Source organism: Cygnus olor, chromosome 3 (genome assembly GCF_009769625.2).
Source record: "Cygnus olor isolate bCygOlo1 chromosome 3, bCygOlo1.pri.v2, whole genome shotgun sequence".
Taxonomy (NCBI): Eukaryota; Metazoa; Chordata; class Aves; order Anseriformes; family Anatidae; genus Cygnus; species Cygnus olor.
This window is the reverse complement of record NC_049171.1, coordinates 26,039,364-26,061,200: the sequence shown is the minus strand read 5'-3', so window position 1 is coordinate 26,061,200 and position 21,837 is coordinate 26,039,364. Positions and strand designations below refer to the sequence as shown.

The 21,837-nt window shown below is 36.2% G+C and overlaps 1 protein-coding gene across 4 annotated transcripts in view; it reads left to right on the top strand.

The window, feature by feature from the left end:
• HMGCLL1 (3-hydroxymethyl-3-methylglutaryl-CoA lyase like 1) overlaps positions 1-21,837 on the top strand; it is an 84,303-nt gene that overhangs the window by 38,526 nt on the left and 23,940 nt on the right. For 3 of the 4 annotated variants that reach the window (XM_040552747.1, XM_040552750.1, XM_040552749.1), the window contains exons 6-7: positions 7,328-7,391; positions 11,820-12,008. In XM_040552747.1, the coding sequence (XP_040408681.1) occupies positions 7,328-7,391; positions 11,820-12,008 (253 nt within the window). Of the gene's footprint in view, positions 1-7,327; positions 7,392-11,819; positions 12,009-14,371; positions 14,475-19,446; positions 19,524-21,837 lie in introns of those variants that run through there. The other variant, XM_040552748.1, reaches the window with a different exon arrangement.

The window sequence follows — 21,837 nt, the reverse complement described above, 5'->3', positions numbered from 1 at the left end:
CCAGGATTGGTAAAAAATTGTGGCAAATTATAATTGCAAGTAATCACACTTGGATTGTGTTTTACTGTAGATACAATTTTAATGTAAATGTATATGTAGAGAAGAAGTGAAGTAAAATCTGGTTAAAACAGATTCTCCAAAGTTAATACATTCCAAAATTGAAAAAGACATAGAAATATATTACAGTTACTACAATAGAAGAGCAGTAAGGAAATAGGGAGTTTCCTGTCCCCGTTTTCCACAAATGGCACTTCAGTACCTACTGTATGTCCTGTGAAAGTGAAATAATCTGTCACCCTCTGAAACATTCAGTTCTCTATAGGACTGTCTTAATCCTAATAAAATGAACAGGGAACATGAAGCTGAAAGGTTGTAATTTTTTTATATATACCAAAAAAGCACCTCTCCAGCAATTGAAAGTGGTATTTATGTCCAAGTCCTGAAAAAATTTCATGTGAAGAGCCCTTTTGAGGCCATTTGGACTATTTGCATGTGCAAATGTGAATGTGTATGCAAGTGTTTAGAGGTTCAATGTTAGAAAAACAGATGGAAATGTTTGCTGTAAAATAACTTTTAACTCTAGAAACATTTCCTTACAAAGCTGCTGCTTCATAAATTAAAACACATGTAATCACACATTAATTCTAAACTGGTGTATATAATTCCTTTGTTTATAGTCCTGTAACTTTTAAGAATGAGCAGTATGCTGAAGTTCACAATACGTAAAAGAATATTGGAATGTATTGATATATGTCTAACATCTGTGTCTGTATAGAATTCAATACCAGCTGATATACCTGAAATACAGCGATATTTTTTGCTATGACAGATAGATACCATACAAACAATTGTATTGCAATACTATCAAAATAGTACAACAGATACCTTTTATGTTACATTATAATAAAAGTTACAGGTTAAAACTACTATACTTGTTGATTATAGGAAATAACTATCATTTTACATCTATGCTAATACACAAGGTAAGACACAAAATAGTAGAAGTTATAGAAGAAAGGTTCAATTTTAGTTATTTTCATAGTGCTTTTTATATTTGCATTTATTTTGAAAAAAATACATGTGAAAGAACGCATCAGTTTTCTTTTAATATACTTTATAACAAGTAATTTTGGAAATAACAAAGTTTATTTTGTTTATAAAGATACATTCTAATTATCTGGAACTTCTGATTATCAAGACAATTTGATCTTAATTCAGTACAATAATGCCATTTTTCCTTTTTTTACAGTTCATCTTAGATACCTTAATTCAAGTCATTTGTCTGGATACTCAGAAGTACCATGAGATAAACTCTAACAATGCAGTTTTGCGCAAATCAATGCAGTTTAAAGCTGTGTATATTTTACAAATACAGGCAGAAACTTCAACCTCATATTTTCTGGCATTCTAGAATACTTAGGGCTGGACTACATGTGTTTTTTTTGCAGTGCTTTAAACCACCCTTGTTAGACTAAATTATGTTCTGTAGCATAGTCACAATTATATTAATAACAGGGTGATTTGTATCATTATCGCTGCTTTAGAAAGTTAGTAAAACCAGCTTAACACCTTCATGTCACTATAAGTGAGCCTATACTTGAGACTGTGGGAACAACAAAATGTAGACGAGCATTTAATAGACTTCCTTGGAAGCAGCACATTTTAATGTGTGAATGGTAAACAAGTACAGGGTTGCACGGTATTAAGCCAGCTGGTCACAGTCCCCTGGAGAAGTTTGAGAATCTAGATTGCTAGAATGGTGGGATTTTGTGCATTTTGCTGTACTGGGCACAGGTTAAGAAAAGGATGTAGGAGCCATTATAATAACTCTATCATACTGGATGATTGCGCTATATAAGAGGAGAGATTTTTCTTAGGTACAGCTTTTTACCAATTTTTACTCATTTTTTCTGTGCCTGTAAGATAGAAAATACTACTGTTGGACCAGAAGAGCTTTTTCTTTAATATATATATATATATATATATATATATATATATATATAAAAGGATACCTGCGGGAATTAAAAATTGTCCCTCTTTCTTGCAAGTGTTAGTGGAAAATCAAACTTGAAATATTAATATGAAATTATGAGGTAACAATGTGTTTCCTAGTATGTTACTAATTGCTGCACGGATATAGGTATCAAACCTGAAGTGGTTAAGTGACCCCTTCATTATAGTAACAATTTTGTTCTGTTTTTAGAGAAGTCACTTTCAGAATTTGGTGGTGTTTTCTAGGCATCCTAAAATTACTAATGAATACTATAGGCTTTCACTTTGAAAAGCACTTAAATTGAGAGCTATTTTTTGATATTTTTATTTTTTCAATCAAGTGCAGAAAGAATTCCTGGCCTTATTTACACATTTTGGGCTTGGCTTGGAGATTGTGTTTCTGGAAGAATCTCCTTTTCCTCCTCTCTTCTTTGTATTCCCCTCTTCTTACAGTAAAGGTTGCCTGTTTCTAACAAATGGCTTCCGTTGCAAAGAGACAGATCAACCTTCATATTATGATTTCACCAAATGATAGGCATATACATTTTAGCACGAACATCCAATAAAAATAAATACATCTGCAGTGAACATGGTAAATTATATGCGAACTTACACTATAATAATAAACAGGAAACAGCAGCATCTGAGTCTGCAACTGGCTTCTCAGGAGGCTCCGTGCTTCCAGCTGTGGTAGCAGCTGTGGATCTGGCTCTGGAACTCTTGCTGAAACAAACTGACAAAGGGCTGATTACAACATGGAGTTCAGTTTCTGCTTGGATTCATTTTCCTTTTAACACTTTGGTTATGAAAAGTTTGCTCATTTACCCTGTTTGTGGTTTCATATCCTGCACTTCACAGTCATTGGGCTGGTGTGGTGATTATCACCATTCCTAGTGACCTTGATCTTGGGGACCTGATATTGTCTTATGTTCCATTTGTGGAGCGCTGCAATTTGGTTTTGGCTTATTGGAAGAAATTGAAAACTCTCTTCCTCTTCCTTATCCCTCCCCATCCCCAGAGGCTGTTCAGCATTTTTATCCAGAATATTACACACTAAAGTTGGTGGGTTTTATTTTTTTAATTGTTGTTATATTCGTAGAAAACAATTTAGGAGAAGATCATAGAGTCATAGAATCATTAAGATCAAATGATACTCACCTGCAGAGAAATCTGGAAAACAGGCAAGAGACTAGGTAACCACTGCCAGATGAAGGAAACAGAGATCTTTTTATCACTTTTTTTACTGAAGAGAGTAATTCTGATTTCACGCAACCTGAGTGAGAGAAACAGCATCAACCTATGTGTTCCTAAAGCAGCTTTATAGATACCTCCACATATTGCAAGCCCTTCTTTCTACTCTGGTTGCTTGGGCTATTTCTTGATAGCATGCTAAAGACATAGCTAATCTACTAAAATGCCTGGCCTAAGTGCATACTTAGAATTAAACACTTCCATTGCAAAGTCTGGTTTGTGAACTCCCAGATATTTGCTTCTGCTCTCATACTGTGGAGTGTCTCTGGTGAATATTCTGAGACCAAGACAGTCTTTTTCATTACAAATTTCTTTTTTCTTTCAGTCCTGCCATCTTTTTAGAAAACAGCTGTATTCTCCAACTTAATTGAATCCCCAAATTAAATCCCAGTTGCCTCTGTAACTCATTGCTCAGATTCTTCCCTCTTTTTCCCCTCTGCTTTTCTTCACAAAAGTTCTTGCTTTTTCTCCTAAGGAAAAATAGATACAGTATGCCCTTCCTTCTGTCACTATTCTTCCTCACCTCCCATAATGCTTTCTCCTTCTCCACTGTCAGAACAGCAGGAGTTTCTTGTCTACTTCCCATCTGTACCCCTTCTACTTGCCCCAGTGACCCCATGTTCTGTTCTTCCTCTTATTTCTCCCCTCCCTTACTCTCTTTCTTAACCTCTTGCTGTCCTCTGGCTCTTTTCCATTGCAATATAAGAAAGCATTTGCCTCTTAAAAATTGCACCTTTGACCCCACTTGGTTCTTCATATCATATCTCATCGCCTATCTCTGCTTCATTCCTAAGCTCATTGAAGGCGCTGTTTATAATTACCGTCTGGAGACCCTCTTCTGTGATTCCCTCCTATAACTCCTACACTTTGGCTTCTGTTCCTTGCTTGCAACTGCAACAGCTCTCACCAAACTCCCTGATGACAAGATCTCAGAAACAGTAGTCTATCCTCATTCTTCTTGACTTGTCAGTAGTGTTTGCTGCAGTTGACCAGGCTCTTCTTTAAACTTGTGTCCTTTGTTACTTTCTGTGGCTGTCTTGTTCATTTTCTTCTTTCCAAATGGTTCTTCACCATGTTCTTCAAAGTTGTTTCCTATTTTGGAGGGGTGTGGGTGGAGGTCTTGGGGCTCTGCTTTGGCTGGATTCTCTTTAATGCCTTATGGGTTATTTCATGCACCACAAAGAAAATGTAGCTGCCAAATGTATCTGTAGATAGCAGATAACTTTCCATCAAAACCTCCTCTTGCTTGAGCTTATTAATTTGGAACCACACAAATGCAATTACAAAGCATCCCACCCAGAGCTGCCTTAAGTCTGGATGTCTTGGCAAATGCTTAGAGCAGATAAATGATTGTATTCCCTCCTTCACCTTGGCGTGCTTATTTTCTCTTTTCATATCATAGGTTCTCTGTACTGCTGCTAGCTGTACCGGCTCTTACTGGCATCTGTTCCAGCTTGTATTACTTTTTCTACGAATGACTCAAATTGTATCTGCTATTTCCAATAAGAACATAACAAGAACTTGTCAAATGGAATTTGTATTTTATGTTCTCTACTAAAAGTGCTTATCCTGTTATATTTTTGGAGTGCATTTTACTGTTTTACAGCCTCATCTTAGGCATTTCACTTCCTTTGACACTGCTATCGAGTCCCATTTCTGTTGATCCTGTCCTTCCTTCAACAAATCCCAGTGCTTTTTTTTGTAATGACAGTACCAAGAAATTTACTGTTATCATCACGCTTTTTATGACAGTTCATTAAATGAAAATATTAGACAAAATTCTGCCCAACTCATCCTTGGCAAGTTCTACTAAAAACAATTCTTTCATTCTCCATGGGACTTTGTTCCCTCTGGTAGGAAGTCCTTTACCTGTCTAATTCTTTTAGTAATCCCTGTTTTCTCCAGTGTAGTATCAGATGCCCAGTTAGATTATATCTGTCATATTTTTCTTGTTTAAAACGTCAGGCGAGGCACAATGGTAGAAGCATGCAGAGAGTTCATAATCTCAAACAGATTTGTATGTTGTAGAAGGCAGATTCCTCAGGTCACCACATACTTTCATACCTCAGTAGGCCCAGCTGAATTATGTGAGCTCAGGCGAGTTTCTGCTAGCTGGTGTGAACTACGGGGAGTATTTCCTTGCTCTATAGATACCTTTTGGCCTGTTTTTACTTCTGTTTGCCCTACCCCATTCCAGATGTCACTCATGCCACATTATCATTACCAAATGCAGTTCTTCCTGTTCTAATATATATAGCTGTTAGGAACATGTAAGATAAATGTAATTAAAGGGAACATGTGCATACATACTGTATGTTTTGCATTTGCTTTGTATTTAGTACTGGTCTTGCTCACTTCATAATGAGTACTGTGGCTGATGTTACAAAATAATTTCATTACAAGTCTGTGTTCACTAACTCTAGGCACCATGGTATTACGTAAAAAACAATCCTTTGGCTCTGAAATTTTTCATGCTTGGTAGCGTTTGAAAAACTCTGTGCATGCATTAAAAAAATAAAGGAAATTATCTTGAATTGTTTCAGAGTTGTGTCACTGAAAAGCAGGGCAGTTCCTAGCTGTTAAAAGTAGCTACTGTTTTATGTAGATAAGAAAATTTAGAATTTTAAACCTTAAATGGTGACATCTAAATTGGGCGATATTTAATGAAGCGTATGGCCAAGTTTGAAAAACCTGGCTTTCATAATAACATACAGGTAATTGAAGTCATGCCTAGTAGGCACCTGGGCTAAAATTATGAGAAGGATGTAACGGACCCAACCACTTTTGTGGAAAGAAAATTAATTTCCATTTCTTTGTCAGGGCTAATCAGGTTCCTTTTAGGTTCAGGGTCTGCTTCATTGTTACTGCTGGTTCCAGTGTGCCAACAGCATACCTTCATATAAGGGATGGAATATGTTCTACGCATTAAAATGCTGACATTTTTTCACAGTTTGTTTTTGCCTGTTACTCATCCTGATTTCACATTCTATCAATCTGTTTCTCCATCAGCTGCAAAGAAACAATATGTTCTTTACCCTGTGGACCTTGACTACGTACAAACTGGCATCTGTTCAATCCAGTTTGCATTATACAGTGTATAATTTTACATTATATCCTTCAGTGCTGAGGGAAGGGGAATGACAAGGGATCGATGAAGGCTCTTGTTCTCCTATTAAGCAGTTGAGCAACCTCCCACTGGGAATGGGGCTCTGCCTGCCTTTGAAGCTGTTGTAAATCCCTCTACAGCCACACTTATTTTGATTTTGAATGGCTGTTTCTGGTTAGTTTAATCCTATTCCTAATCAATTTAAGATAAACAATTAGAAGCTTAATTGGAATTTCATGGCTTTTAATTGTCATTAAAAAAAGGAAATTTAAACCAAATTGTACATTAACACAGCATTAAGACTGAACAATGAAGGCGCAGTTGTGGCTCCCAGTTTTTGTGCTTTGTGGAGTAGATAGCTGCTGAGAGACACGGGTTCTCACAGATTCTGTGTGTCCCAAAGCACACCTTGCAACGGAGCTGTAATTGTCCTGAGGCACTGGCACAGAAATGCCAGCAGAAATACAGAGGGCCAAAGCTACCCTGTTCATCACAGTTCTAGCTACTGATGAGATGATGAAGTGGTTGTAAGTTTCTCATGTCCTTGTGCTCTCTCTGTGATCCAGGTAGCTGGCACAAGGAGGAAAATGATACTGTACTTCCTCTGAATTCCTTGTGTGGGCCAGGCAAGGCAAAACTTGAGCTGGCTCTTATAACTTAAAAGGAAATACCGAGAAAAATCAAAGTTTCCTGCAGCAGAGTTAACTTGGCTGCATTGCCAGCCCTTTACAACTTGTGACATACATTGAGCATAAATAAAGCTATAAAACTTTGTTCTGTGATTTAAAAAGAATTTTGGGAAACCTGTTATTTTCATCTGATGTAATTTTAACTTTTCATTGGGATCTTTATTCTGCATTGACTGGCTTAACTATTCAAAATTATATTTAAACATTTTTTTTGGAATGTAACATGGATGGATACAGATATGCCTATATAAAACAGAAGTATCTTTGTGTGTTGTTCTTTTTGCTGTAGGTATGTGTCTTGTGCATTGGGATGCCCATATGAAGGAAACATCATACCAGCTAAAGTGGCAGAAGTAAGAGTGAACTTCTGGCTTGTCTTTTAATGAAACAAATATACATTTTAAAATGTCTATAAGTAATGTTATCTACTTAATCCTAAAAAGTTCTTTAATGAATAACATTTAAGGGAAGCAAACACAAAACACAGCTAATGCTAAGGCTGGATGCACAGCATCACTGTTTTTCTCAACCATCTGCAGTCAAATCTAAGGAAAATAGTGTCTTTTGATTGTTATCAGTCATGAGAAAAATATTATGTGGTATTTCCTTCAACAAGAATGCAAGGAAATACTTAAGGAAATAGATTCAAGCACATATGTCAGTGGACCATGTTGTATGAGATGATTTCCAACACAACAACCTCTTGCAAAGGATAACTGCTATTAAATTCACTTTACACTGGCATGAGCATACCGTGCCAGTAGAGCCACTGCTAAAACATTGTGCTTCTGGCATGTGACATACAAGTGTAATGTGACTAACACATGAACCAAAGCTCATCCCCAGCGTGATTTCCTACAGCTTGACTCATTATATTTCTGTGATAGAATAAGCTACACCTTCCCTCTGCACACCCTTTTTTCCATTTGGGATAAAAGAGATTGAAAAAGATATCTTAGTCTATTTTTTTCACAGCAGAGATGACAGATTAAAAAGACTGTAGAGTGAATCACCAGTGTTATATTTTCCAAGAAGACAAAGATTGCGCTGAGGGTGTGATGGACGTTAGAGATGAAAGTGGGGAGAGAATTCAAGCAGCACAAGGCAGAACAGACCAACTTTACTCCTGGATAAAGACTTGTCTTCTTTGTTACACTTAATCACCTATTTTTGGTGATCTAGCAGAATCTCCACTTTTTTTTTTTTCTTGTAGCACTAGCAGCTTGTCAACATTTGCCTGATATATTGTGTTCTCTGTGTGTGGCTTTCAGGTTTTGTTCTCCTGCATCTTCTTTAAGCATACGTTCCAGATGGAACTTGCGATAATGCTTCTCCCACAGCGACCACATATACTTACACTCTTTGAAAAGATAGCTAAATTGGAAGGTACTCAGTATTTCTAAATTAATTGGTTTTAATATGAAGTGAAAGTTCGAAGTGACACAGCTTTAGTTAGAGCAGTGATGACAGATTCAGCTGTGCTGTTGGTAAATTGCTTACTGCAATATCATGTTCCCCAACAGGCTTCTTTCCATGTGTTGCTCGTTTTTTAAAACTGACTACTCTCCTTGTGCAGGAAAAGGTTCCTTTTCAGTTTGACAGTGGGAGTGCTCTAATGTTCCAAACCTGCATACATTTACTCACACAGCTATTTTATTTTGTGTCTTCATCCAAGTACATGTCTTTTACCTGTACACCATTGTGTATGTGTTTAAGAATGAAAGCTACCTCAGTAAATTATTCATTCAGGCACGGATTCAGCAAGCACTGATGTTTGTATAAAAGTATCTGATTAGCTGTTAATGGGTTCTATGTGAACATCTGCACTCATCCTCTGCAGAATCAGAATTATCAAAATTACTGGCCATGTTGCTCAACCCTTTCAGGGAGCTGCCTCTTGGGTCATCATCTTTCTTGGGACAGGAACATGTGACTGTGCATTGTAATCAGCAGCTATGATTGAAAGGTTTAAAGGTTTAGACTGTTTTTTCCACAGTCAATGACAGTGAACAGTTTGTTTGTTTGTTTGTTTTAAAGCAAAAACTTTAACTGAAACAAAAGCAGTTGGGAGAGATGGATCATTAACCTGTACGCATTTCAGGCTTACTAGGTAACTATTTTATAGTTATCTCGTGAGTCCAGACTTCAGATGCCTTTTGACTTGTAGGATCCATCTGGTACATGCATATGGTTCTTTATTTAAAAAAATGTTTCTCATCAATTAAAATAAAACTGCATAACCCTTTTTATCAGTTATCTTTGTCTTGAAGTGGAGTCACTGTTTAACTGTTTATCCTCTTCTGATTTTTATTTTCTACCTTAGGAAAATGAGGCTTGAAAGTTGTTGAAAGCACAGTATAGCATCCTCAAAGCCAGTTGTGTTGTCCATTATCTTCCAGGCATATACTTGGTTTTATCTTTCTGCCTGCTTCTTTCTTTTCTTAGCATCATTTTAACCTAGATCAGTGAGTTCATATAAGTATTAACCATACAGTATTTTCCCCTTGCTGATCAAGTTATAGAAAATGTACCCATTCATGTTTTAATATTGTATTATTGCAAATTTTCTCTTAAATCACAAGGGCTGCAGCATGTTTTATGTTGTTATTCACTTAAAACCATCTGTAACTACATTATGACCTTTTGTATTCGATTTAAGAGGATAGTTTTAGATACGCTTTGCAGCAGTAGGATTGTTCACATGCTTAGGGGACTGCAGTGTTGGGTGACCAGCTTGGAGCAGCACAAAACTGATGCAAAGTAAAACTGCCCAATAATGCAGAACATGGACCTATTCAATTAACAATGCTGAAACCTCATAATCGCATTCTGATTACACTGACAAAACAGTGTGTTCTCTTCTCCCCCACCCTACTCCCAAAAATCCACACTGAAAACTTATAAAACTATGACTAATGAGCTGCCTCCTACTATAGTAGGGTAGAAAATCCAGTATGAAAAACTCCCATTGAGTTTTTAAGCATGCACATTATTCTTGAAATTAAATGTATATCTCTTTTTAAGGGTCAGTTTAAGGTTAGATCATAAGTCAGTGATGATGCTCAGCTTGTTACCAAAGTGTCCTGTTGTTCTTTCAGAGCTATATTTTCAGAAAGCTAGAAGACCAAAGAGCACTGGAAATAAGTGAATCCAGTATGATATCTAGCAGTTTATATTGCTTCCTTGCCATCACTAAAATGCTCACCTATAAAAAGTTTGAATCAAGCATAGAAAAGAACATGAAAAAAAAAAGTCTGCATCTTTCTCCCTGATCTTAAACAAAAACTCAAGTTTGGGTATTAAATAGAGGTAATCCACCTCTAACTGCAGATGATCTATTTTGTCTTACAACAGTAGTCCAGTTTAAACACCTGCCATGTGCTGATGATATAAAAATGTGCTGCAAGATGGAATCCCCTTCTGCAATCTGGTGAATGTTCTTTTCTTGAGTGTATATGGAATTTATGTTGATATGAACCAGGGGCTCTGACTGTAAAGCACAAGGAGTTTTACAACATTTGCAATAGTCATAGCACTTACAGGCTTTAAGCAGAACAATTCAGACCACTTGAAACTCTTTTTCAGCTGTTCTTTGAATTAAGTGAACAGTGATATTAATCCAGTACTTCCGGGACTGCTAGTGCAGCACTTTGTCAGCTTCCTCAGACATATTCACAGCAATCCCACTGATGAAGCCTTGGAATTGATTTAACAGGAGAGTGCAGTGCAACTGAAGTTGTCTTGGAAAAGAGTTGTATTTTTTCATTTCTAAACAGTTGTTTCCAGACTGGGATTCCGTTCCAATGGAGTGGCCTATTGGGATCATTGATGTGCAGTGGGGAGTGCTAAAGGGGACAAACGTACTCAGCAAGTGAAAATAAGTTGAAAATCTTTCCAAATAAATTTGACAAAGCTGAAATAGGAAGTTTCTACATTCAATTTCTAAAGCAATGTGTTCAGTGCAAACATAATTCTGTACTGCCTAGTGTATGTCTCTCCATACAAACATGACGGGGCCAGACCTCAAATCTCATATGCACACAAAGAAAGTGAAGACACAATTCTTGAAGCACTTAGGGCTCTATTTCTGTAAGCAAGCATAAGGGTATGTTTGGTATTAAGAAAAATTTTAAGACTTAAAGACTAGAATGTTAATTGAGTTACAGTTTTGCTTTTTTTTTGTATTTTAGTGTTTGGCTTTGTGAAAAGCAAGCAAAATTAATATTAACTACAGCATGTTAAAACTTCAGTTTTCATTGATGTTTCCAGTGCCAAGACAAAGCTAAATCAGGCTTCTTGTTAATTATTTATTGTCTTAGCTAAGCCATGCGCTTGGCTCTGTGTAATAAGCAAACAAAAGGCCAGGTCTTTACCCTGCACAGTTTGTAAGCTGAAAAGTACATGAAGAAAAACAAACAGCTGGGAAATCCCCAGAGAGAGGAAAATGTTGGGAAAGGGCTTGACAGAAACTTAATTCATAATGTAAAATCTTGCTTATTTAGATTCTGTGGGAGAGTCAAAAAGCAAGTTGATAGATTTGGCTTCATTGGCTAGTCCATGTACAGAAGCAGACCTACAAACTTAAAAAGAAGAGGATCTATGGGAATTTTTTCTTGGGTTACAGTATTCAAGAATGAATAAAGAGGATTTCTGATATGTAGATCCAACTCAGTGTGACAAAAACTGAAACCTGTAGAGAAACATGTCCTTTCTAATGTATATTCTGGAGCCTGGTATTCACTCTTTCATCTTGACCTCTTCGTGTTTCTGTTTTTAACCAGGTATCGAAACGGCTGTACAGTATGGGCTGTTATGAAATCTCTCTGGGGGATACAATTGGTGTGGGGACTCCTGGAAGTATGAAAAGAATGCTGGAAGCTGTTATGAAAGAAATTCCTCTGAGTGCTCTTGCTGTTCATTGTCATGACACATATGGCCAGGCATTAGCCAATATCCTCACAGCCATACAGGTAATGCAAGTTCTTATTTTATAGATATGATAGCAATAGTCTTATTTTAATACAATGCACAATTAAAAAAAAATAAATAAATCCCACCCTTAAAGAAGCCAGTAGAAGAGGAAAAAGCCACTCATTAAACTTTTCAGCAAGTGTTTGCTCACACTTTGAGTTGTCTACAGGTATTATGGCTATTGTTTTTGCAAGAAAATTTCAAAACATATTCTGCAACCTGGCATGAAATTGAAAGTAGCCAGTTCTGAATTTTTATCTACTTACTACTGTCAATTCCATACAAAAACCCTAAGAAACAGTGATGATGATTATATTCCACATATTTTGCATGAACAAGGGAGATAAAATATTTTTTCTGATGTCTTTTCCTAGGAACATCAGTCCATTTATTGTTCACTAAAATAAAATTTCTATTTTACAAATGTGTCTAAATGTAAAATAGAGTAATGTGTAATTACATCTTGATTTCAGATTGATAAACCTAAATTATTGGCGATCATGTATGCAGAGTGGTCTAGATACTTCTACTACTATTAACATATAGTATGCTTTTATGTTTTCGAATTTTATGTTTATGAATTACATCTTCCAAATATGATGAGAAACAACTTTGTATCCTATTTAATCTTATTTCAAATCCATGGCTAAATAATCAGAAATAGCTAATTTCTATAAAAGATATTTTTCTCTTTCTGTTCATAGGTTTTTATAATAGGACACAATACCAGAAATAGACTACAAATTCTAATGGAGTTTTTGTAAGGGTATCATCTTAATGAAAAATACTTTCATATGTATGTGCATTCCTAAGGAGATCTATTTTTATTAAGTCTTACAGAACCAAAAACTGTTTAAAAATGTTAGGCCTGTATTGTTCTATTTTATATTTAATGGCATCTTATGCTCCTTGCAAGTTATGCCATCACTTACTAGGTTAACTTTTCCTTTGTTCTGACTTGTTATTTTGGCACTGCTCATATTATGTCGTTTAGAAATAACAGCAATATGTTAACAGTGTTAGTGATACAAGCAACAAGAGGGAACATGGAAATGTTTCAGTATGGGGATCTCTGTAGGTATTTGATTAAATACTGAATCACAAACTTGATAAAAAGGGCTCTAACGTTTACTCATACTATTCACTATTGACCCTTACTCACTTTTACTGTTGCAAATGTGCATGTATGTACCATGGGATAAATCAATTGCTAATTTCACAGTTAGCTTCAGTTGCAGATGTAATAGCTAAAAGCATGAAAACCCCTGAGCATGGGAGGAGTTCCCCATAAAAATACTTGAAGCATTGTTTTTTAAATCCTTCCTTAAAATAATTGCTGTCATGGTGCCTACTAAACACTGAACAATGGTTATGCTTTGTTAGCCCTGGTATTTGTTGCAATACTCATTTCACATTTACCTCATGGTCCTATCTTTGTATTTACTTCTTAAATCAACTCATTAAGAGTTAAAAGGGAAAAAAGCTCGTAGTTACCTAATGTGCAGTTCAGGCTAATTAACATGTAAACTCAAGAGAGCAATAAGCTTAAAACATATCCCTCATGGAGTCTTCTCCGATTACTGGGAAGCCATGAGTGCCTAAGCTTCCATCAGAAAACCTCCTTATGTGCTCAGGTTCTGCTACAGTGCACGTCTGAAGGTGCTGTGTTTTTGGCTGACCTGAACTTGTCATAGATCTTGCCAAAATTCCTTGATGAAGCAGGCATTACACAGTCTCTCTGACTGGCTTTATGCAAGCAGCTCCTTGGCTTGGTCTGAAGGTCAGTCCCCAGTCTCTTGGATCCTCACACAGGTACAGGACATCACAACATCTCATCCTGTCTCGGTGGTCATGCACTGGTTCTAAGTAGTGGCTTTGTTGCTTTGTTCAAAGAAACTGGGCAGCTAGCAGAGAATTATAGCTATGTCATGTTGTTTCTAAAACAGGGCAACTTTTGCTGGTCAGCTGGATTATAAATGCCAAAGCCAGATGAGAATACCCAGGTCACTTTATAGTCCCTGTTGCCAGGCTTGTCTGTGTTTTCCTTTCTGCCAAAGAAACATGAATGGGTAGTTTAAAGTACTGGAGCGAAAACCCTTGTCTTCAACTCGGTAATTTGTTTTGTGAACCAGATTCTCCATAGATGAATTCCTTACCCTGCCTGCTTTATGGGTTTGTATGATCAACACAATATTTCATCAGGAGTGAAATGTGATTGAGGGGTTATCGAAATAATGGGCTGCAATTATTGCTTGAAAACCATTTTCAAGAATATTTGTCAGGCAAATTACACTATTCCTAAGACACTGCAAACTACAAACTCAGACTCAGTACTGTTGTATTGTATATTGTATTTCCTAAGAATTAATGAATGACAGCTGGAAAGCCACAAATCACTCTACACTAATTCAGGCATTGCTTCGATGGGAGATCTCCTAGGAGTGGAAAGAGGTGCTGGTGATTCAGTAAGTAATTTTTTATACAGATCACATTGTTCCATGCAGGATTATACTACCCAGAATATTTTCTTTTGTTTGGGGCTGATCCAAAGTCATCTAGAACTGACAGGCCGTATCTGTATAAGAAATTAGCAGGGAAGTAGCCTTGCAATTTTAGTATTCAGTTTTATGTGTGTTGTTTTAGCAAAAGGATAGGTAGTGAAAGATGGGAGAGAGATTAGCCAACTTTTAAAGGATAAGTAATTTTTTAAGTTGCTGAAGCGAATCATATAGGCCGAAAGCATTACCTAAAAAAAAAAAAAAAGAGAGAGAGAGATTCACTTTCTTTTATGAAGAGAATCTATGTAAAAATGTGAAGAACATGAAGTCATGTTTCATTATAAAACATTAAACAGTTTAAGTAGAAACATGACTGGCTCCTGGTTAACTGGCTTAGTATTAAAATATCAGAGTATAAAATTTACTGAAGAGACAATGGGAAGAGGATTAGACAGGATGGGAAGTGATGTGGTGATCTAATTAGAGGTTGTGTGGTATTTTGAGTAAAATTGCATATGTGGGTTAGCTAATGTGACAAATACAAAACGTAGCTAAAAGAAGGAGTAAAACATCTCTAGGAAATTGTTACAGACCTCCAAGGAAGAGTAAAAAGATGGGTCAAAAAACTTCTGTGCTGGAGAGGCCTCAGTAAGGTAGACCATTTATCTCAGGAGATTTGAGTTACCTTGACAATTGACCCCTGTAGCATTTAAAGAAAGGGTAAGAAAGGGGAAGATTTTTAATGGAAGTGATACAAAACTATATATTTTTTTTTTGGTGTAGCTTGTGTAGTTGCCAGAAATAGCTTTGTCTGTTTTCATAGCACATGCCTGAACATGAGAAGAGAATATGGTACGAGGTAAGGAGGTGTTTTGCCCTGCAGTGATGCCTCAGTGAGTGAATGAAACAATTGCCTGGTAATCTCACAGAATTTTATAAAATTTGAATTACTATCTTAATTCATTGATATGAACTGATCCCTACACTACTGGGATCAAATCTTAACTTACAGAAAATGAGTTCCAATGACTTAAGAGGAGCAAGGATTTTTATTACTGTGTGTAATCATTTCCACCGTACTAGACACTACAAGATTTGAAAAGAAATGCACACTTTAGTATCAGAAACAGAATTTAACAAGCCTATAATTAAACTTTCAGGGCTGAAAAGTTCATGTTTGAGAATAGGGTGTTTTTCATTATAGACATTAAAATATATCCCTGTACAGAGATGAAAAAAAATATATTGTTCATTAATATCTTTAAGGCCCTTGAATTTTAAAGATTATTATTATTATTATTATTATTAAGAAATAGGAATGGCTGGCTGCTGAACTCTTCCCTTCATAACTTAACTGAGTAGATTCTAGCCCCTTCTGTACATGGTGGACAGACTAACCAACTTGCATATTTTTGTGGCTCAAGTTTACATACGGAATAAGGACTAGATTCACACAAATGCAGTAGGTGTTGATATGTCTAAGTTTTAAGTGCCACAACTAGGAAAGGGATCTGCAAGTAGCAGAAGGTCATGGTATATTAATTCACAAGGATTGTTATGTTATGGGAACAGAGTTCCCAACAGCCAGCAGCCTGAAATGGGAGAGCCTATGTTAAGCAACTGAAAAAGGGATTATGGTTTAAATTCCCCTCTTCCATGGTTCTTTAACGCTTACACTTGAAGCCTTAGGTGAGATGAAATTTCCACCCAAAATCATCTCCAAGGTGTGAGTACCCGACTTGTCTCTTTCTTCAAATACAGGATGTGCTGTTTGTGGCTGTTTGGTTTCCCTGTAGTAACATCTCACTGACCACCCCTTTAGCTGTTTATTAGAGGCCAACACACCAGCTCACTGCTAAGACCTCCTGCCAAGGAACTGCTGCTAAGATGCTTCTATAGGGGCTCCCCCTCCTTCACTTAGGGGTGGCTTTAAACCTGAAGCTCCTGTGCTTGGCCGCCACCTGAACTACCCTGCAGCAGTGTTGCAGCTGTGCTACACCCACTTTTGTACCCTGATTCTCACCCTCATCCTCGCTCACTGGCTTGACTTTCTGGCTTGACCTTGGACCTCGCTCATCACTAGGATCTTGTTGGGTGATCACTGGACTGTGACTGATCCTGGTTACTGTCTCCATACCTGATCTTGACCTAAACTCACTGACTCAACTTCCTGTCTCCTTTTTGGTGAGGTTGCTGCTGCCATTGACCTAGCTGTGACTCTTGGCTCTTGGCTTGCCTGCCTTCATGGAGCAGCCTGTCCTTGGCTGCTACTTGAGATAGCTGAATATTTAGAGGAGGGACCAGCAACCGGTATCTTCTGATTTAAGGATGGTTCTGAGTAGCAGGTGATAGTGTTGAAGTGGGAGATACAGCGGCTGTGCAAGTTAGCAGGTCTCATGTGCTTTGATCTTGGGGCTTGGCTGGAGGCTTTGTCTGTCAGAGAGGCAAGCTATTGACATTCATTTAAATCATACATTTCATTGTGTCTGGTTGTACACAAAGCCCTAACAGTTCTGCATTGGGAACTCTTCTGTGTTTAAAAAAAAAAAAGCTGGACCAAAAAAACAGTCAGAGGCATTGATATCTATGTCTGAGGGGTATCATGAGTTTTAACGTTTTAACATTGCCTTTAGTTGCCAGTTAGTTGCCAGACCAACTTTAGCCACAATTCTCTTAAGTTTTGGACTGGCATTTCTGGGATTATTTGACCTAAAGACTATATTCATAATGATGAATTTCCAACTAGGTACAGCATCTGTAATAATATTTTTGTTCTAGAAAATTCACTTTGCATTTGTATCCTGAAGACAATTCCTACACCTTTGCTTTGTCTAACTTATTTACTAAATAAGTTTACTAGATAGTAAAGGTTACTAAAGGATCCAGTACTCATGCTAGTGTAGCTCAGTAAGTGACTTGTATGTACAGCTAGAAGCCATACAAATTACAGTAGCTGAATAAAATAGAGAAGTAATAAAAAGAAATAACAGTAGAATGGCATGAAAGTATGGATAGCAATGGTAGGAGGCTGAGCGGGAAGAAGGCAGCTATGTTTGTATACTAATCACATATAAATATTCAATTGTTCTTGGGTTTCTGTTGGTAACTTGTTACATTTTTGCTGATTTATACATAAACACATACATACAGTATTCTTGATTTCGAAAGAAGCAACAGGATAATTTTATGAAGTACAATTTTACAAAACTTTGTTTTGTAAGAACTTAAAAGCATATTTTCCTATAGTTTAGTTTTCATGAGCTTTATGTACTCATTTCTTGCTTGTATTTCATTTCCAAAAAGACAGAAAGTTAAAACGAGCTGTTTTTCCTGGATTTACATTGAAATTCCCCCTTTTTTAAATAATTATAATGAAAAAACATAGCTAGATTGTGATCTTTTGTATGACTGCTTGGACAGGGTCACAAAATTAATGATGATTTAAAAACTAGCTGAACTCTTGCAAAATGCTGTATTAGCAGAGAGTAATGAGGACATGGTGTAAGTAAAACCTCAACAATAAAGCTAAAAAACTCAGTTCTCTGCTTTTCTAAGTATGAAATAGCAATCAAAAACCCACAGCATGCTGGGTAGCAAAACAAAGACGTTAGAAGAGAACAAAGAAAGGAGCGTTAGCTCAAAGCGTCATTAATTCAGGTATGTACATTTATTTATGTGCTGATATAAATGGTCACCATTTTGGATGATCAAAATTTTGGACTGCTTTTTATGTGCTCAAAATGTAGGTTTAACCACTTCACTTCCTTCACTTGCTCCTCGTAAAACAGAGAAGTATGCACAAGCTTTGAATAAAGATATAAAATCTCTCTGGTCTCCCACCTTTATCTACCATTGACTCCTAGTCTGTATGTTTATCACTGGTAGTTGTGCTTCTTCCTAGCGACCATAGGCTACAGTTGTGGTAGGACTAGAAATTTGTTTATACACCTACATCACTCAACTCTTATCTAACTCATTAGTATTGGACATTCAAAATAATATACAGAAAGAAAAAAAAAAGACAATCATTCTTTTTTTTTTTTTTGTAAGAAATACTGTATTTTTAATTCCTTGCAAAGCACAGTCATTCAGAGCTATAGTGTAGTAAAATAAATTGACACTTTTGTTATAGGGCCGAGAAGACATAAGCAACCATGAAAATGTGTGAAGCCTTGCGTATTGCCATCATACTAGACTTGAGCTAGGAATTTGTCATGGAACAGTGAATATGAGCTTAATGGGTGAGGAAGGTAGTCTAGCCATATTTGCCTGTTGCTAAATAAGCCAAAGTATACTCTTTTGGGGGGCAATAAATAGTAATTGAGGAGATGAGCGTGTATGTTGCCAAAGTTCTTGCTTGAATAATACATTAAATACCACTAGGACTGTATTATTTTCTGCTGTGTGCTAGGGTGCCCATTGCCTAGCATTGAAATGATTTACATCTAAACTTATTTTTAATAGTTTAGTTAACATTTCAACATTATACTAAAGACAATTTTTTTAAGCCAGCAGGGAGGTATTATATGGAATGAATGAGGTACAGGAGGCAGGAAACATAAAATCTTGGCTTGTCTTTTCGTGACTTGACATGTCACTGTGCACATCACTTTTCCTCAGATTTTCATTTATGAAACAGAAATAAGGCTCATCTCTCTCTCTTTTTTTTTCTTTTTTTTTTTTTTTTGTGTGTGTGCGTGTGTGAAATGCTAAAAAACCTACACAGACGAAGAATATCAGACAAGTACAAATTATTTTTATGAAGTCCAGATTTAAAAGTTATTTTTGAAATTGTAATTTATAAACAGATTTCAAATCTGGTGCAAAATATAATTTTGAGCTAAAAAAAAGCTAATGTATATGAGTGGGCAAGTGATCAAAATACATCTACATGTCCATTCAAATCCATGTAATACTCCATTTCCTTTCCCCTGCATAGCCTGGCACTCTGAAGAATTTATGCAGTACAATATGGAGTGGGAAAGACTTACCATATTAAACACTTACATATTTTGGGATCTTGAAAAATGTTAATTTTTTTTTTGCATTCTTGTTTTGAGAAATGCGTAGAAGTGGACAGGTTTCAGGAGACCTCACAGGTTTATTTTCCTCTGCTGTTTACAAGTGAATCAAGATATGCTAAGAAACTGCAGAAGACTTAACAGAGAGCTACAGAAACTAATTTCAAGGGTCAGATAGGGAAACATTAGAAAAAGCACAGCTTGACTGAGAATGGGATTCAGGAAGGGCTGGTCATGCTTCAGTATTTTGCTGGAATTCTTTGAGGCAGTTGCTGCCAAAGAAGACAAAGGATATCCAGTGGCCATCATATGCTTTGATTTGTCAGAAAACAATTTACAGTGTTCTGTACTGGAAGTTAATATTAAGGCATAGAGTCATGTAATAAGTGGAAAGTTGGCAAAATGGCAGGAAACAAATGGAGTTATAAAACAGAATATCTTCTATCTGGAAAGCACCCATCAGCAAGGTTGTGGAAGTATTGGCCTGTGGGTCCCAGGTTTTCCTGCTTATATGAGTAATTTACTCTACCATAGTGCTCCTGTTAAGGACAATCAGTCTAATGTATAGAAATTAAACTTTTTAGATTTAGATTTAGAAATTTTAGACTTCCAGTGTGAGAAAAAGGATAGCTAGCACATTTTTTTAAGTGTAAATCTGTCTAATACTCTAAAACATGCAAAAGAAATAAGTTTGGGACCAAAACTATGAGTATATGAATATGCTAATTTTAGGTAAGGTAAAAGATTATTTGTTACAACATGCTTGTCCGTTAAAAAACAGGTCTTCGTAGAGCTTTTGTATTTCTCTAGGAGCTAGTTTGTTCAGGGCACTCATCAGGGTTACTTTTCTGGGTTTAAAGTATAAATGATACTTTTGAATTATTTGTCAGTAAACTAAGAAAGCCATTAGTAATGACAAAAAAATTCTTTAGCAAACATCAATTTGCGTTTTTATTTCTGTTTCCTTTCATTCATTTTTCCTCATAGAAACAACATAAAACATCAGTAAAGCTAGCAATTAAAAAGTTTAGATGTTTAAGCTGAAGAAATACATTGCATTAAAAAAGAAAAGAGTGAAAAACTCTTCAAGAATGAAAACAGAAGTGAGTAAGACTATATTTTAAAGCAGGTAAGTTGGGGGAAAATGGCAGGTGAACTGTGAAAAAGTACCAGATTGCAAAGTTTCTATTAAGAAAACTTAAAGAGGGGGTATGCACTTTAGAAAAGTAGAAAAACACTTGTGTTATATAAAATAATATTACTACTATAAGCAGTCAGCTAGTTACTTCTGTAAGTGAAAAAGCATACTGCAGAAATGAATAAATCAGACCTACATATGGGAAAAAAATGAAAACATAAGCATTCATACTGAAAATCTGAGAGATGTTTTCCAGTATTTTCTCTGTTCTTTCTCTTTTTTGGCCTTTTTCATAAGTACTGGTTTTATATTATTGCCTGTAATTTCAACAAAATAAAAAAGAAAGAAAATGAACAGACAATACCGCTCCTGCTCTTTTCTCAGATCAGTACAAAAGAAGGAGCAACCCTGTTTTTATTGCTTTCTGCTGTTTCTCACAGGATGTGCATAGTATGCAGTTTCTAAAGGGCTGAATGTTTCTGATCTTTCTCTCTGTGCTTCAGAAAAACCTGATAGCCTGATAGTTAACAAATAAATTCCTCATTGCTAATATTACAACTGTTACACTATTGCTAGGAAAAAAAAAGTTTGAACAGTGGACTTTGCTTCATGATTTTTAGTTTTTGAAATTTTTAGTTTTCACACTTTTTAGGATAGGAAAGGGAATAACATATTTTATTATATACTGAAATAGCAGCCAGAGTTGCTAAGACAAAGAAGTATTTACATTAATATACCAACAGGTAGCCTGTATGGTCTTAAGAAAAAAAAAATCTTAGTATATTATAAACAATTAACGAATAATAGAAATCTTCATTCTTCTAGCTGCTTCTAATATGATGATTGAATTTCAGAAGCTTTCAACCCTAGTTACTGAACCAACAAACCTCAACTCTCTCTGTTTCAGGATACTAATCAGAAAAAGAGATCCTTCATCAGTTATAGATTATCCTTGTCTCCAAATTCTCTCACTAGTGGTAACTTGGAGCAGTAGACGCAACTTCCCTTTGGCTTAAAATCAAGCCTCAACTGTCTTTTAAAACATTCTTAAATCCTGAATTTCTCATGCAAATCCATGTGTGTCTTTGTATGTCTCTGCAAGCTCATATGGATTTATCACTCTAGATCTAAATGGAATATGAATGGAGAAATCACTGTAGCAACTAGAGAA